Source organism: Coturnix japonica, chromosome 1 (assembly GCF_054131305.1).
Source record: "Coturnix japonica strain WE chromosome 1, WE-NBRP24, whole genome shotgun sequence".
Taxonomy (NCBI): Eukaryota; Metazoa; Chordata; class Aves; order Galliformes; family Phasianidae; genus Coturnix; species Coturnix japonica.
In genome coordinates this window covers 40,713,546-40,729,958 of record NC_140663.1, presented here as the reverse complement: position 1 = coordinate 40,729,958, position 16,413 = coordinate 40,713,546, and the positions used below count along the sequence as shown (strand labels likewise).

At 42.9% G+C, this 16,413-nt stretch overlaps 1 protein-coding gene across 7 annotated transcripts in view; it reads right to left on the bottom strand.

Annotated features, from left to right (window-relative positions):
- Positions 1-374: 374 nt before the first annotated feature.
- Positions 375-16,413, bottom strand: part of CRADD (CARD and death domain containing adaptor protein) — a 72,555-nt gene continuing 56,516 nt past the window's right edge. For 6 of the 7 annotated variants that reach the window (XR_014943051.1, XR_014943052.1, XM_085538591.1 and 3 more), the window contains one exon: positions 375-1,869. Coding sequence is in view for 3 of the 7 variants with exons in the window: in XM_015858248.3 (XP_015713734.2) it covers positions 1,574-1,869 (296 nt within the window). In the remaining 4 variants the exon portion in view is untranslated. Of the gene's footprint in view, positions 1,870-11,822; positions 11,978-16,413 lie in introns of those variants that run through there. The other variant, XM_085538585.1, reaches the window with a different exon arrangement.

The window sequence follows — 16,413 nt, the reverse complement described above, 5'->3', positions numbered from 1 at the left end:
CTGGCTAGGGATGGCTCCCCATGTCACCAGCCTGTGTTCAGACTTGGCCTGTGCTGGCTCAGAGCAAGACAAGGTCCTTGCATTTCTGTGACTGGGAGCTGCCTTCCTCCTGTAAGCCATGTTTTTAGTAGTTCATCCCACTCCACATCTCCCTGCTGCCACAGACACCGCGCTGGCCCTCTTCCCTAACATGCATGTCACGCTGGTGCTCATCTCACAGCAGAACAGGTTCAGAGTCCTCACACTCCTTGCTCTGCACCGTGTCTATAAGAATTTGCCAAATGCCTCTGTGTACCTCCAGGACGGTTTTCAACAAGAAGTATATGCTGGAATGAAAGCATCGCAAACTAGTAAAATAAATAACACGGCCTAAATTGATTTAAACTGTTTATTTGGGACTTGTTGATAGACTTAGACTCTGTAAATAGCTGTAATAGGATATGATTAATTAAGATCTGAGTGAGGTATAACAGGATCATGATTTACAGAAGGTGAAAACTGTAAGCAGAAGACTTCCACCAGATCACTTAGGGACCTGCAGGACACATTTTCTCTTTTCATGCTTCTGAAAAGCAAGGCAGACAATGTTTCCTGAAAATGTCTTTGTTTTTCCTAATTACCCATCTTTGGGAAATGGCTTCAAAAATCAGAGTAAAGGAAGAATTAAAAAAGAAAGAAAAAGGCAATAAAGCTCATTCTTTCCCTAGTAAAGAATTCTGACAAGCCTGTTAAGCTGTTAAATTATATGGAGCAGATCCTGTAGGATGGGAAGTTATTTGGCAATGACTCTGTATAGATGAAATGGTCGACCAGAACTTGCTCATAAATAGACCTGGAAACCCTGCACTCAAACATTGTTCCTCATTTACAGTACAGTAAAGTGCCCATAAAGAATTAACATGTATTTAGCCTCTTTCCATCAGGTCTTTAAGAGCAGCTGGCCGTTTCTGTTGCCTTTGCACACATGCTGTAGTACAAAGACTGAGCAGACACCAGTTTACTAGCTGAGACAAAGATGGGAAACTTAGAAGTCATCTCATTTCAGTTTGAAAGGTAGAGTAAGGTGGCAGCCATCTACCCAAACAAGAAATGCTATGCGCGAAGGCTCTGACAAATGTGAAACGGGCCACCTGCAGTAACTGCTGTATAATCGCTGCATTAGTAACAGTGATTATTCTCATTTCTTACTGGGATATCAGGGAACTGGCATGGATCAGCAGTAAAAACGGCTCTTAGTCCACAGTCCAGGTTAAATCAAGTGTTGCTCCCACAGTGAAAAGGGAAACCTTGCTGAAGGGCCTCCTGCATGCAAGGACTTTAAGCGTCACCCTATATCCCCACTGGAATAGCAAAGAAAGAGGAAAGAGCGATCCATTTTTCAATGCCTGCTAAAAAGAAATCTGGCATGAAAAGAATTAGAAGTCACAAGGTGCCACAGAAAACCGAAATGTGGAATCTTAATAAAATCACAGTTCTCAAGCCCAATTTTGCCAGTTTGATGCACCAGATCTTCAATTCATCTCAGTGATGTACTCAGTTTAGCAAAGAACTTGAAAGCTTCCAAAGCAAGGCTTTACTCAAGCACGTACTGCATCACAGAAGGATCCACCTCTGCTGCCATCAGGCTGGCTTGCAGACTTTGGATTGTTGCACTCTTCCCAAAACGCTGTCTCCACAGGACAAACGCAGCTACTATCTGTGACTGAACGTTGTGAGGGTGATTGACTTTACATCGATAGATGTCAGTATGGGACAAACCCAAGCACAGAACAATATGCTCCCATTCAGGTCCCAGCTTCCTCGCAAGCTTGTTCATCTGCTGATCTGTGGGTGAACTCTTCAGAATACGTGGGGCAATTGCGGTTGAATCTGTAAATACAAAAGAAAGAAAATGCAAAATCACATCACTAGGCAATGTTGCAAATATTAACATAAAACCTTGACAAGGAGAGAATAAGCAAAGCTGAGGTGAAATAATCAATTAATTAGAGAAATGGCAAGCACACTCAACCAGAAAAAATGAATTACATAATCAAATACAAGATTAATTAGAGGAAAACTAATGCTCAATGGACCTTATTAGAGAGCCTGGAGCTTCTGAATGCCAATAATCCAGATATCAGAATTCCACTCTGAAGCCAGGACTTTCAGAAGTAATTATGGAGTCTGGGGGGAGTGAACAAGAAAGGTTCTGAAGGAACATGTTTCCAGCAGTCGGCACATTCTGAAAATCAGCCTTGTTGTACGATGACACATATGGGACCAATAATAACCTTATCACTTTGGTCCTGTCTCTCTGTTTGTGTACCTCAGAAATAACTGATTCCTTAGTTACCAGAAAGCCTTTTCAGTCTCCTAAGATGCTGCTTACCCTTTGTTCACTGTCATATACAGCAAAATCATCTTTGGGTGGCCAGCTTCGGGGGCTTTTATTTGAATAAACCCTAACAGTGCTAGGATTAATTACTGCTGAGGAGAGAAATAGGCTCTTCTAGAATACAATTCATATATTGGAAAGAAGATGTTTAAAATAGACTAGATGAATTACTCCTCTAAAAATGCACGTTTCTCTCTGTTGACTATAAAAGGAGCGCTGGGTATAAGCTCACATGTTGATGTTGATGCTGTAAATGCCCAGTGCTAGTGAAAGAGTTCTCTGCCTTTAAATTCAAACCACAGACCAGTTGCTTTGAAAAGGTGTACCTAGAAAAGCAGCGTATCTGTAGAACGTATTCACTCTCTGATACCTTTTGAGATCACAAGCTGAAATGAAGGGTCATTTCTTTTTGCTACTCTACTCTTGTCACTGATGATACTGCGTCAAAACAGAGCAAAAATAACCTCAGGAAAATGCTAATTATAGCCTGCCAATCTGAAACAGCAGCTTCCCTTCAGAGGAGTCGATCTGCAAAATCTAATTTATAGCTCCAGTACCCTGCTCAAAGTCTCTGCCACAGCAGAACAGCAACACTAGAAAGCACTACTCCACTATCTCAAAACAACAATTGTTTTTGCATAGGTTACCCTGAGCCTGCAAACATTTGTACTGTTCAAGCCCAGTCACACATGAGTGCTGTACGGAGCTGCTTTGAGTAAAGGCAAAATTGCTTTCTGGAGAGCATCTAGGTGTCACAGTTTTGGCTGGGATAGAGATTTTTTATTTTTATTTTTTCCCTAGGGGTTCATGTGATGCTGTGTTTTGGATTTTTGATGAAAATAGTGTTGATAGCACATGGTTGTTTCCATTGCTGCAGAGCAGTGCATGCACAGAGCCAAGGACTTTTCAGCTCCTCATGCTGCCCTGCCAGCAATGGGCTGGGAGGGGACAGAACCAGGACAGCTGACCCAGACTGACGAAGGGGATGTCCCATACCATACAGCATCATGGACCACAATAATAAAAGCCAGGGGAATGAAGAAGGAAAGGATGGATTTTCAGAGAGATGGCATTTGTCTTCCCAAGAAACCATTACGCACAATGAGCCCTGCTTTTCTGGAAGTGGCTGAACACCTGCCTGGTGATGGGAAGAAGGGAATGAGTTCCTCACTTTGCTTCACTTATGTACATGGCTTTTGTTTTACCTACAAAACTCTCTTTATCTCAGCCTATGGGTTCCTGCACTTTTCCCTTTCTGATCCTCTGCCCCATTCCATCTGGGGAGCGCAAGCAAGTGGCTGGGTGTTGCTGAGCTGCCTGCAGGGTTAAACCACAGCACTGGGACCTCTCATCTCCTGGTGCCAAGGGAACCGGCTGGTTTTTGGGTAGGGCACAGGCCTCACAACTTCCTTGCACAGGTCCCAGTTATGATAACAAAGGCTGAATGTCCAGATCATCTTTCAGCTTCAGTGGCTTCAGAGACAGAAGGGTTTGTGCCGGGTCAGTGGCTTCAGCCCTCATCACAGAGCTCAAGAACACCTCACCTCCTCCCAAGAATGCATCTGCAAAGACAAGGGCTCTATAGCACGCATACTCTATGGCTGCACATTTTGTTGGCAATGTCAGCAGTGGCAAAGAAGGCCCAGCCTACACGGCCTGTCACCCCAGCACAACTCTCCTGAAGAAGGAAGTGCAGCTCCATGGGGCTGACCCCCCATTACACACAATGCCAGTTCCACGGGCACATCGAGACCACTGAGTTCCTGCGATTAACACAAATATGAGTCCAAGTATTTGATAAGAAGTACGATTTACAATAGACAGCTACCCTGCACTGCAGCCAACAGTATTTCTTGCTATTGAACTCACGTATTGTCTCAGATACTAAGCAGGAACTCCGTGCCCAGGAGGAGGACCTGCCAGCCCGAGCTTTTTGCTCTCACATCAAGATTTTTACATCTCATGTTCACTAGCAGAATGATTTTATGGTACTGAAATGTGATCAAGCAGGGAGGCCTAACAACAATATATGTCAGCTTGTCCATCCAGCCTTTGATATCAGGCAGATTTTTTTACTACAACAAGTATCTTGCCTTCAGCCTGTTATCAGCCCTTTAATAAGAATAAGAATAAAACCCATCCAGGAAATCTTTTCATCTTGAGCTAGCATCTGATTCCAATATGGATGCAGGAAATTCTGGGACAGGAGCCAAATGTTAAATTTAATACAAAGGCCTGTTACTTTAGTCCCATTTTATTTTCTGTGATAGCTCTTTTTCAGCTCACTTCTCACTGAGAAAAACGCGAGACAAGTATTACATGACAGGCAACATTATTTAGAGGTATACAGAAATATTTAGTGAGATCATTCAGTTATGACAAATGTAAAATCATATAAAGGTTTGGATATGATCTATGATTAATAACACTCTTAATTTAATAAACACAAGGGCATTTCAGGTAAAAGGGAAATGCTTCTTCTGTCCTCAGCAACCAAGCTGGTTTGAACACATTGCAAAAACATTAAAGACAGCTTGTTTTGGTTATTTTTACTGCAGACCCCCGCTTACAATCTGCATTGGTCAGAACAGGCTGAAGGAGGTAGCAAGATTACAGTATAAATTCCAATTATGCAGATGCTCTGACTGTATTTGAAATACACATTCAGTAAACTAAAAGCTCAATTTGCAAAGATATGAAGCTTTTCTAGCTTTAGACAGGTCCAATATGAAGATGTCCGTGCTTAAGACAGATACAGGCTTGCGAAATTCATACTGCACCACTGGAAATGGGGAGAAGTGGGGCTTGGGGAGGGGTGACCTGACTTGCATCTGAGGCGCCACTGGGCTGCCTGTTCATTATCTTGCTGTAGTGGTGAGAGCTCTGTTTCACAGGGGGACCTGGAAGGTGCTGAAGGGTATTCCTGAGAAGACCATTTGTGGCATTTCTACCTCCAGAGGGCAGGCCAAATGAAAGACCACAATAGCTGTGGACATGGTTTGTGCTGTGAAGTGTCATGGCTGCATGCTGTGGAGATTGAAAGTCCAGGCTCTTGCTGCTCACACCGAAACCACCAAGCTCCTGAGAAACAGCAAGCTGACAGCTCTGTGCTGGGGAGTGCGCTGACCTGGGGCAGGACTGCTCAAGGCCAGATTGCTGGAGCAGCACTGGGATCATAAAAAGCCTCTTGCACAGGGCTGAAAGCAGGGACGATGCTCTTCACCCTGGATTCAGAGTTGGAACTGATCCAGAGTGAGAACTGTAGCTTCTCCTGTTGAATCCTGCAGCACAAAGGGACAGGCTTCTCCACCTGCTGCTCCTTGCCACTGGCTCTAACAGGTCAAGGAAGATCATCCACCATCAACCTTAATCCTAACTGTCCCAGCTGAAAACAAAATAGAAACATCGGCAGCTACCAGCCTGTGTGCTTCTGGACCATGGCTCAGAGTGGGAGACACAGCCATTCTGGTGAGTGTGGACAGGAAACAGACCTGGATATAAATAGAAATTATCACAGACAGTGACCAAACAAAACAGAGTAACCCAGATAGATGCCAAAAATATGTCTGGGGCAAAAGCATCCGGTTCCTACTTTGGCATTCATTTTTCTTCGAGACATTCCCAGCTTAAAGCACAAAACTTTAAGATGTTGTAACAATCAGGGGGATGGAAAATGAAACTCACCCCAGCTCAGCCCCCCCTTGGCAGAAGTGAGAGGATGTAACATAAAGTCCAGCAAAAGTGAGCTTTGAACGGGGGAGCAAGCAGGCACAGTTCCAGCACAGGATGCAGCAGCAGGAAGCACTGAGGTGTTTTGGGGTGATCTGCAAAGTGCCCAGCTGATTCCTCAGAACCACCAGCAGCCCAAAATGCTTTATGGTTTAGTCTAAAGGACTCTGTGTTAATATGACTTCTCTGCATGTTACCAAAAGCGTCTGTTAAGAGTTTCAGAGATCCTTCTTCCATACGCAGTCCATTCATTTTACTGGCTGTTCCTGTCTGCTGTGTAAAAAAATACTTTGATGGAAATGATGTGCCTGAATCCAAAGTGCTGAAAAAGTCCCAATCAGCTGTGGCTTAATCCTGGAGGACAAACTCCATAGGCAGCTGAGGACAGAGTTAGGGAGCCAGGGATAACTGGGCCCACCTGTTATCTAACCACAGCTGGTTAAAGCTGCCCCTTGGGAAAGGATGTTCTGGGGACTGGTCTCTGCTTCCAGCATTGCCTCTGTATTTTATCTGTTAAAATGGCCATGTGCACTCACTGGATAAGAAAAGATAAGCAGTCCTGGAAGAGACTGGAATCCAAGTCTCTCTGAGCTACACAATAAAGTTCTACTTTGTTCTCTTTCTCTTGATAATAATCTCAGTAAAAAATAGAAAGATTTCCCTGTGAAGGGTCAAGAATGCTTCCTAACCTCCAGAACAGAGACTGGTGGAGAGAGAGAAAACTCCTGGGAAGAAAGAGGTATGCTTAGACACAATAAAATCAAACACAAGATCCTTGGCTCAAAGCACTAGGCAAGCACTCCTATTTTTGTATTATCACCTCACAAACAGGCAGGTGATTCTGGGCTTCAAATCTTGCACAGCTGGGAATGAGGCTGCATAAAGGAATAATTTCTTAGGCATGCTTGTGGCCTCTGCATCTCCTGTTGGTAGGAGTACAGTCCTTCAGTGATCTGGACTCAACTGCCTAGCCCTTTTTATTCTCTTGACACCCTTACCAGATCCTACTCGTAATATCTAAAGAGTTCAAAGCAAGCATTTCAGAGTCGTCTTTAATCATCTTTTCTGGCATCTGGAGTACACTTCTTCCCTGAGAAGTGCTAAAGCTGGAGCGAGCAGTCCCACAAGTACAGACCCAAAAAAAGCCTTGCTTCCCCAGGTGTGAGTCCCGCAGCTGATTGACTCCTGCTTCAGCCAGTCCTCACAGGACCTCTCTGGCTGCTTATTGATCCCCAGTGTACTTATGAAATCATCCTTCTCCACTGCAGCAAGTAGGCAGGCTTCCTGAAATTGGACAACAGGTTCAGAAGGTATTCCGGGTACACAAGTATACTTAACAGCCCTCAGAGGAGAACAGCACAGCTTTAGTTACTAGGAAACTACATTACAGAAGATGGGAACTCCCAGTGACAACAAAACAGCTCTGTAGTACATGAACACTCACGTGGCAGCAGCCAGACACATGGAACACTTCAGCTAAGGGCTGGGCTCTGGGCAGCCCAATGTAGTGGGCTGCAGCCCTCCCTGTGGCAGTGGTGTGGAACCAGTTGATTGCTAAGGTCCCTGCCAACCCAACCCATTCTCCGCTTCCATGATTCTGTGAAAACATACATAAGAAAGAACTAGTGCCAGTCGCTGCTTTCCTCCAGCCCCCTCCAAATGCAGTGCACTTGTTCAACTAGCCTGAACAGCCGACCCAGTACTGAGCAGGCCTGGTCGTGGTTGTCAGACTGTGTGCTGTGTATTTTGGCAGGTGCATTATGTTCCAGGAATTATTTAATGACTAAGTGTCATAATAGCAAGAAACCTGCATATAACCATGTAGTTTAAAGTGTAATCCCCTTGGGCTGAGCACAACAGCAGAACTGGATCATGAAGCAGAACAACACTTGGAGGATCAGGTTGGGACAAGCTTTCAAGAGCTTTGAGATGGGGCTATCGAACGTGAATGAGGAGGTGAGCGTGTAAGGCTGCTGATAACGGAGGGATCTGAGATTCTGGAGAGCAGCAGCCCTCCATGAGCTACCACGGACCTTGGGTGAAAGGGAAAGAGGAAATTAGGAGTCCCGAGGGCTCCTAGCAAGTAATTTACTTCACTAAATCAAAGACCAGATGGTGAAAGTGGTCATGGTGAGAAGGATGGAATAAAGAAGGTAACTGCTAGGTAACTGCAGGGGGTAGGTTGGCTTGATTTGTTAGAAGAGGGGATGGGAGGTGATAGTGGGCCTCCTTTTGTGGGGCTGCTCTTCTGCTTTCTTGTTCAGTTCTTCTCTCCCAGCCCTGTCCTAACAGGCAAAATGGAAGGCATATGCCTGCCATCTTCCTACAGCATATCCAAATTCATAAGCATTAAGCCAACCTGTGGTAATAAATGACTGGAGCGCTGAATGGGAGTGTACCATGCTGGATTTATTTGATGGGCTTGCATGGGGAATGCAGCACTTATTCTGTCCTGTGCAAATTTATAATGTTAAGGAAGCACTATAAGGTTATTTACTTGTGAACTTCAAAAGGCCTGATTCAATACCCATTCAAACACAACAAAGTAGCTCAATCTGATGATGAGTAAAAAAAAGAACAACAGACTATCCAGAAATCAAGCTGTACAGCATCATCTGGGTGCTATTTTCTTCTTGTTGTTGCTGCAAATTATACATCAAACTGATTCAAAGGCTGGGAAGCGAACATCAGTGAATTGCAGCAGCTCCAAATAATCATGCTCTGTGGCATATGGAAAAATATTTATCTTCTATATATCACCATACAGGTGTTTTTTTCTCTAAATCTATAAATATGGATCGTGCAGTCCATCCAGAAGAGACTATTCAAAACCGCCATGGTCTGCTCCCTGGTGCCACTGAGTTTCATAAAGTGTTGGACCGGGGAATGAGAAAAACGGAACCATACCTTGCCATACCTGAACATGGAAATCTGACCCCATTATTGATATTTCTGTATATAAAGTTAATACTCTCAGATTAAAGTAATTTAGGAAGGAAGCCTGAAATAACTCAGAGAAGATGTACAGACTTCTGCTTTTAGCACATGCCCAGCTGTTTCTCTGTCATGGCGGCAGAGTGTGGTCGTTGTTCCATCTGCCAATGCTTGCTGCCTCCTCTGCAGCTTTCCGACCATTACCAGAGGGAGAGTCATGCCTACCTCTTTCATCTCATTTCATTATATTGGGGGACATCATTTAATGATGACTGCCATGAATGCGCTGATCTCCACTTGGAAACTCCCTCTTCTTCCATAGAGTTGTATAGACACAGGGAAACCCTGGTGATGGAAAACCTGCAGCTTTGCAGGAAGAACAGGCCTGGTTACCTTCTCAAGAATGCCTGGATAAATCCAGAATAAATACAATCTATTTTCTCTAATGTAATCAAATGTTTTTCATTTACATACTTTGACTAAACTACAGAATGGAGGCTGTACTATAAGCGCACACAAGGGGAGAAAGCTGCACTGACGATGCTACAGTAGAACAAATTTGACAGAGAATTTTATGTTCACCTGAGTATATGCCATAGGCAGGCTTCACAGATGCAGAACTTTAAAGTTTCTGCAAGATGGTATTTTCTGATCTTATGAACACACGCAGTCATTAATATACAGAATGTATATGATTAAAACCAACCTTGGCAATTAGAGATCGTAAAACACACTTACCATTAAGTGTACTTCTATTACAGTAATTTACGTTTCCACTTCTCATAATTAAATTATCAGACATTAATCAAAACGAAAGTAAATATACGTTCCAAAGATTGGCTGCGTTCTTCCACATCATGCTGGTTTTTAAGATGCTCCGCATAATAGGAAGGTCTCTGCTTTTCTTTTTAAACAAATATGAATCTAAAACTCCGACAGTCAGTGCGTAGAAAAAATGCAGCCATGATTCTGCGATAATCCCATCCACAGCAACTTTAAACAGTCTCCCTCAAGTGAAGCCCTACCCACCTATGGCACCAAATTCAACTCCATCATGCTGAGATGATGCATTTCTACAGTAATTAAAAGGTACGTATGTCTTCATTCACTGGCAACCTCCTCATCTGCATGCTCTGTAAGGCCTCATGCTTCGTCCCATTAAAAAAACTTGTGATATTAGAGTAGGAAGAAAAGGCGTCATAAAATCTTGTAAATCTACAACATGCTGATGTTTCTGTTATGGCTCAGGACCAGCAGCTAATTCATGTTTTCTTTATCACTTACTAATGGATGCAAAGTAGCTGCGGATGTGGCAGCAGAAAAGTAAAACCTGAAACACAAACATCCATGACAAAGGGTTTCAACTGGATTCTCACTATTCTGTTCCAGTAGCTGCATAGTTTTCCAGGATTTATTATTTGTAATGTGTCTAACGTGTTTTTACCTCCACAGATTTCTACAGACTGTTAGCCTTCAGTATTAGCCCTGTTTAATCCATGTTAAACAGATTGAGAGGGAAGTCCCTAAATAAATCCATGCTTTCACTCTCTTCATGCTGCCAGAAACAATCCCGGGGTTTGAAGAGCTGAAGCTAATCCATTTTTCACTTTTCAATTGCTTTCTATCAGGAAGAGCAGGGATGACGTTTCAGCAGTTAATACCATGGATTTTGTTCTGCTTCACATGCAAATATTAAATAATTACAATCCTACCTAGTAGTTCTCCATTGCTGCACACCGAGAAATCACATAATTGACTGTATACATTAAATGACATCTATTGATGCATCAGAGGAAAAGAATTTCTACGCAAAGAAAGGACAAACAGAGCAGGATGTAACACCTGCTCTGTTTTCATGCAGAATCACCTGAGCATTACAGACAGGACTGGACTGAATTAGACTGCGTTTTTATGCTTTTTTAGCTTTAGCATTACATGATATTGCTGTAGTACCTGAAGTGGAAATACATCGTGCTTGATGTTTCCCATGGATTTACATTTATTTGTTTATCACATGCATTTACTTACAAAACGTTGTTGTACATAAATAAGCCACACGCAGCACTGAAGCCACAGCATCCTTGCAGTGATACTTTAGCTAAAAATTGGGAAAGAAAAATGTCTTCTCAAAAATAGTGGCTGGGCAGTGGCACAGGCTGCCCGGGGAGGTGGTGCAGTCACCATCCCTGGAGGTGTTCCAGAGCTGTGTGGATGTGGCACTGAAGGATGTGGTCAGTGGGCATGGTGGGGATGGGCTGATGGTTGGATGAGATGTTCTTAAAAGTGTTTTCCAACCTTAATGATTCTATGATAGTTCGGCATGCGGCACTAAGGAAAAAAGAAACAAACATCCCATTAATGGGAAGATTCTGAGGAACACCTGAGCTTGGAACAACTGCATAAATACAAGTACTCAGCATTCAGATCTTGGCCAAAGATTTTTCCAAATATGCCTTGAAAAGTTTTATGGAAAAAACAGGTAAGACCCTTTTGGAAGCCAAGTGCAGCTGTGTGTGAGTACAAAGCTATCTGACAGCCTGCCAGAGCAGAGACAAGAGTCCCCGGTTTAAATGCCGTCAGTCACACCAAGAGTCAGCTCTAGAAATAATGTTGAAAATCAGTTTCTAAAGTACATCTGTGAATTTCTATTTAATTTTGAATGCTCTGTAGTTCTGAGTGAATTCAGTGGAGTTTGATAATACTCACAACACGTTCAACCATTAATTATGAGTCTGAACCATACAGAGCCATCATTTCCCTCAATCAAGTCTCTTCTCTGCACTATCACAAATAATAATTAACAATCAGTGGTTGGTTGTACGAAGTCATGACGATCATAAGGCACACTCGTATCTGCAGCAGACTTCTCATGGTTCCATAGGAAACCAGTGTTTATCCAGGTGGGCAGGGCAGCGCTGACAGAAGAACTCACCCACTCTAAGTGCAAAACAAAGACAACAGAGCAATTAATGATTGTTTTGTCAGCTATGTGACAAACTCACCACGCAATTTTTGTCGAGGGATTGGCACATAACTTCTTTTGACAGAAACTACTTGAATACTGACTTCAAATGTCTTTCAAGGAGCTGTGTCACGCATTAATTCTGCTGCTCCTCTGCCTGTAAGAGCCATAGCAGGATCCACAGGATGTTTATCTGCCAATAAGCACAATGAACGAGTGAAGTTTCTACTAGCAACTTTCCTCCCTAGAAATATTCCTCAAGGCTGAGGCATTTCAAAGATAAAATCATGCACTTGGACTTCACTATGGATGTTTCTCTCATGCAACAACAAAGCTAGCGCTGCCAACACGAGGGACTGTTCTGTTATATAACACAACTAGTTACACATTTTTCCCTTACCAAACTTAAACCAAACAGGACAACAAGCCGTTATACTTTAACTCCGATAAAAACGCTCATTCTACTTAGAGATTTCTCATCAAGCTGGCTATTCTTTTTTGCTTTGGCTTGAGTAGTCAGAAATATCACAATCAAAGGTCTGCGCAACAGATGGAACTCCATTTAGAAGAATGCCTTTGGCTCGTGAAGATCTTTGCCTGGCAGGTGTCAAACCAAAATTAATACTGCACATATTATGCTTTACCGAGTTTCAGATTTTAGCAAAGTGAGACTGCGTTCCTTCCTGACCACATATATTAATAGAACAAGCCGTGCAGAGCAAGCTAAAACAGTGCTATCATTATGCTGAATCCTCCACTGCTTGGCACTTCACTTAATCATTTACACCCATGCAAAGCAAGTAATCAAAACGCTACCAACGGGTCAGCTGAGTGTCCTTCTATAAACAATTTGCACAGGTGTGAAAAATTTCACCACATGCCATAAGCAAGATGGACTTCTATCTCTCCTACTTCTTTTTTGCTTCTTTTCTTGTGTCAGGACCTTTTTCTTTAAAGGCTCATGAACTTTAGTAGAGTTTTTGACATTTTAAAATCCCCAGGAAAACCAGTTACTGGTACTAAAACACACCGCTCAGCTGTGGCTGGGTGCTCTTCTTGGCCTGCCAAGCTGCAGCTACAGGGGCCCAAATCACCCGGCTGGGTGTTCCATAGGTACCTGTGCTCCTGAAGCAATGGGGCTCAGCACCACAACCTGCTCAGGTGCCGAGTCACATAAAGATCTGGGAGAAATGAATCTGGAATCTCATGACTTATTTGACCCAACTGGACTGAAAGCAATTCCAGCTGACTTACAGGACAGTAATTTTAAAGGGTCACAGTCAGAGGACTTTCATTTATCTCTGCGGCAAATGGGAGATTACATCTGTGGGTGTATGTGTTCCTATGTATGTATATAGATATATGAACATTTCCAAGTTTTTATTAAAAAAATAAAAATGAAAGTCTTAGGTATCTGTAAGTTAAATTCATCCTCTTTTTGATTTAATTTTGACAAACTCATCTTAGGGAACTGACAAGCCTCCCTTTGAGAAATGGAAGCAAGAGGGAGGGTACAGCCTACTGCACAGACCACTTTGCACTACAAGTCCTTGCCCTTCTTTCCCCTCTGAGCTGGTGCTGGTCTCTCACCTGGCACACTGTGCTCGCTGGCACGCGTTGTGCCTGCCCTGGGATGCAGCACTCCGACCAGCGGCGCTCATCAAGGGTCCCAGGACAGCACTGAAAGTAATGAGGTGACTCACAGCTGTAGTCATGCCCTTGAAAGCTGGGGGCCCAATTACTCTTTCTCTCTCAGGAGCAGTGTTTTGCCAAAGCAACTGAAGCGAATTCAAACTCAAACAAGCTATAAGCAAACACTTGTATTACTTAAGATATTTATATAAGATTTATGCCAGTATTAGTGGGACAATTCATATAGCAAACCTAAACATCCGAAAAAATCTTGTGCTTAAACGATTAATTTTCACGTCTCAAGCATACAGAGCGATGTTTTCCCTCACAGTTTCATAGTCTACTCACTGCCAGATTTTGATCCAGAATCAAAATTTCAGTCATTTTGGCTTTTGTGCATAGCAAATCAGAAATAAAAATGTCTTAACATCAGAAATGAAAAGGCTGGAAGATCAGACAGACCGTAGAAGATTTGTTTTACTTGGTTTGGGAATTTAACACAGCTCTGCTAACCTTAGTGAGACTGAAACAAAACCAAAATGCGAAACACGAAACTAAACAACTCCGTTCTGTCCCAGAGATGCAGAAATACAAACTATGCTTGTATCCCTGGGGAAGCCAAATCTGAAGCCATGCTAGGGACAAGCGAGAAGAGTTGCTTACTTGCTCAGCAACTGAAAACAGCTGACATCACATCTACCTCCTGGAGGTAAAAATGGAAAAGCAGTCTTAAAACATGGAAATAAAAATTTTTCTTCAGCAAACATCTCTCTAGTTCAACAAACTCATAAAGATATCAGGCTCTTTTTATAATGCTGTAAGTTTTTGTGCCAGAGCTGTAAACTTGAACATTCTTCTCTTCCTCCCTTGTTCAGATGTAAGCGCTAGGTGTTGGTAGACATCAATAAACAAAATACACGATGCAGTGACCTTCCTAACTGACTGTGGAGTCAGACAAGGTGAAATAGTTTGAACCTCACACGCTCAACACTCAGTTGTGCCTGTGGGCTCCTCCCAGCTGCAGTGAGACCAACCAAATCTTTCTGAGACGCAAGGCTGACAAGTTCTGAGAAACTGTCCTTGGGTTTCGTCTGAGGAAATATGACACACCGCATCAGCACGTGCAAAGTGAACTTTGCTGCCTAACAAACCACACAAACGGAGCCCTGCTACCTAACCTGACCTTCCATTTTCACTTTAATGTGCATCAGTATGTTAATAACAGGCATAGGGGGTTCACGTGCAAAGTTTACAGGTTCAGGTGCAGAAAAAAGATGAAAATCTGGCTTAATTGCTTTGGTTTTCCTTCATTTTGTATGTCACAGCTTTTTAAGATGATTATAACGCCTAGAAGTAACATCTTCATTCAGTTTTTTTTACGTTGAAAATGAGGCTTTCTTGTCAACTTGAAAGAGGTCAACAAGAACATAAAAGTATTTCTGACTCAGGCTTTCCAAGACGTATTATTTAGTGGTATCTATACCATATTTATATTGTTTGAGCACTTTAGGCAGGCCATGAGAAGGTCTTGCCGTGCACATCTCGCGGCCTAAAGATTTATGAAGGCACTCACTTCCAAGACTGTTGAATGAGTTTGGATACTCAAGCTGAAAACTGCAAAGAGCCTGAGTGTTTTCGGGAAGTTCTGTACAGACGGATTGTGAAACTGCAGACGAGAGCCTCAGGATGAGCATGAGAAGCCAAAGCCAGGTCCAAAGCATTTGACTCAACAGACCTCTTCTGTAAACCAAGCAAGGAAAGCACAAGCCATTTTTAATGCCGTTCTTTGTGTCATTCAATTATTTCCACATGCAACTGGAGAAACTCAGTCAACAAACGATGCTTCCATCTGTACGTGCTACAGGAGCACGTTGTCTGCAGGGAACAGAAGTGTCTTTGGAACTACTGAACTGAACGCAGCAATCTCAAGCAGTACATAAAATTGTTTCAGATACGCAACTGCAAAAAAATTGTAGCCCTGTCACCCCACAAACTGCTATTCCAAAGACAGTTTCATTAAGAAACACAGCTTGAGAATATCTATCAAAAAAGATCAGAGCTACATGCAGAGACAGCAGGAGGCAGCTGAAGCAATCTGCAGCACAGCCCTGGTGCTCATCCGTCTCTGACCCCAAGGAAAAGTCTAATTAATGCATTAATATACCTATTAATCTAAAAGAGAGGACCTCAAAAAGACAAAACTCTGCCTGAAAGGGATGGTCAGAACTCCTCTGCTTTTATGCAAGAATCTACAGCTCTGTTTGTCCCAATCTGATACATTTGGTTAGACTGACAACATAGATCAGACTTTTATTTGAAGATCACATTTTTCTGTTGGAATCCCTGGATGTGACACACTTGTCCTGTTGCACAGAAAAGCAAGTCTGTTTCTACTTTTTATTCCTCTGCAGCATTAATTGTGCAACATTTGATGTAGAAACATATTTGAAGATGTTTTAGATATTAGCTCATTTGTACACCATCCCAGGCTTTCCAGGAACTCTAAACCAACAGCCTTCTAGTTTTATATCTGAACTACTGTATTTTGTGGCTTCCACACTGTACTGTCTGGAAACTCCCAGCGAGACTGGCCTCATTGTCTTTAATGGAGGAAGGACAGACAGACAGTTGGCAATCCCAGATCCTGAAAAAGGCTCTGTGCGTATCCATTTATGTATGCAGAGGCTGCCATCAGAGAGTTCAGACAGCTCTGAAGAGCTGGGCCAAAACACGCCAAAAACCAAAAGCATCCGAAGGGATCACATACGAGGAGCAATCC